Source organism: Cynoglossus semilaevis, chromosome 6 (genome assembly GCF_000523025.1).
Source record: "Cynoglossus semilaevis isolate Cse_v1.0 chromosome 6, Cse_v1.0, whole genome shotgun sequence".
Classification (NCBI taxonomy): Eukaryota; Metazoa; Chordata; class Actinopteri; order Pleuronectiformes; family Cynoglossidae; genus Cynoglossus; species Cynoglossus semilaevis.
Genome location: NC_024312.1, coordinates 1,311,616 through 1,313,021, shown reverse-complemented (window position 1 = coordinate 1,313,021; position 1,406 = coordinate 1,311,616). Strand labels below are relative to the sequence as shown.

Here is a 1,406-nt window from a genome sequence, read left to right as displayed (position 1 = left end):
AGACCAAAGAACACAGGCAGAGACACTGGATCAATATTTTCTTTTATTTGGAAACAGGAGTTGAACTAACTCTACACAGCTGTTCTGCAGTCACAGGCACATATCTAATCGTGTTGTATTTTTGTGAAGCCATGATTCCTGTGGATCCTGTACTTTTTAGACCATGAAAAGTTGACGATGACTTAATCACAACAATGGAACCCCCCAAAATAAAACAGCAGTGGCTGAGGTCTCACAAATAAACACCAGAACTAGTCTAACTAAGTCACTAAGACTCATTCATTCCATTCTTTTCCTCTAAGGACTCAGGGTCTGCGGGTTTTTTGCAGCATCTTCTGTTCTTACAAGATGTTTCATTACCTCCAGGAGCCAATCGCATTGTCCTCCAGGACTCCAACATTCTCCAACCAATGGGCCTGACAGTTCTGGGAGATCATCTTTACTGGATCGACCGGCAGCACCAGGTGATAGAGAGGGTGGACAAAATGACCGGAGATGGACGTACACGCATCCAGGGACGGATTTCTTACCTGACCTCCATCCATGCTGTTGAAGAGATGGATCCACAAGATTTTGGTACGGACCTTTGATGGACCTCTGGTGTACCAGCCATGGACCGTGGTATAAACTGATATGATGATTTGTTTGAAATAGTAAAGTCTATTTCTTCTCCTCAGCATCCCACCCTTGCTCACGTGACAACGGCGGCTGCTCCCACATCTGTATTGCCAAGGGTGATGGTACTCCTCGCTGCTCCTGTCCCATGCACCTGGTTCTACTGCAGGATTTGCTGCGGTGTGGAGGTATAATAATAATAATACATTTTATTTTATAGGCACCTTTCTGTCACCCAAGGACACCTTACAGTGAATACAAAGATAACAACACAGCATTAAAAAAAACAATAAAACATTAAAAAATTAAGAACAAGTTAAAATACAGCAGTGAAGTATCAGATGGAGAAGGCAATTTTAAACAGACTAGTTTTAAGTGCAGACTTGAATTGTGGGAGTGAATTGATGTTCCTCAAGACGGGGGGTAGAGAGTTCCAGAGCTGGGGAGCAGAGCGACTGAGAGCTCTGTACCCCATGGTGGCGAGACGGGCGGAGAGGACAGACATGAAGACGGAGGAGGACGATCTGAGGAAGCGGGAGGGAACAGCGACATGAAGAAGGTCTGAGATGTATGGTGGAGCAGAGTTGTGGATGGCTTTGAATGTGAGCAGAAGGATCTTGTAGTTAATACGGAACTTTATCGGGAGCCAGTGAAGCTGTTGCAGGACAGGAGTGATGTGGTGGATGGAAGGGGTTCTAGTAATGATGCGGGCGGCTGAGTTCTGGACCAGTTGGAGCTTATGAAGAGACTTGTGGGTGAGCCCAAAGAGGAGGGAGTTGCAATAGTCAAGG

At 45.7% G+C, this 1,406-nt stretch overlaps 1 protein-coding gene across 2 annotated transcripts in view; it reads left to right on the top strand.

Annotated features, from left to right (window-relative positions):
• lrp5 (low density lipoprotein receptor-related protein 5) overlaps positions 1–1,406 on the top strand; it is a 43,667-nt gene that overhangs the window by 36,321 nt on the left and 5,940 nt on the right. For both annotated transcript variants that reach the window (XM_008311077.2, XM_025056602.1), the window contains 2 exons: positions 367–576; positions 678–803. In XM_008311077.2, the coding sequence (XP_008309299.1) occupies positions 367–576; positions 678–803 (336 nt within the window). The remainder of the gene's footprint in view (positions 1–366; positions 577–677; positions 804–1,406) is intronic.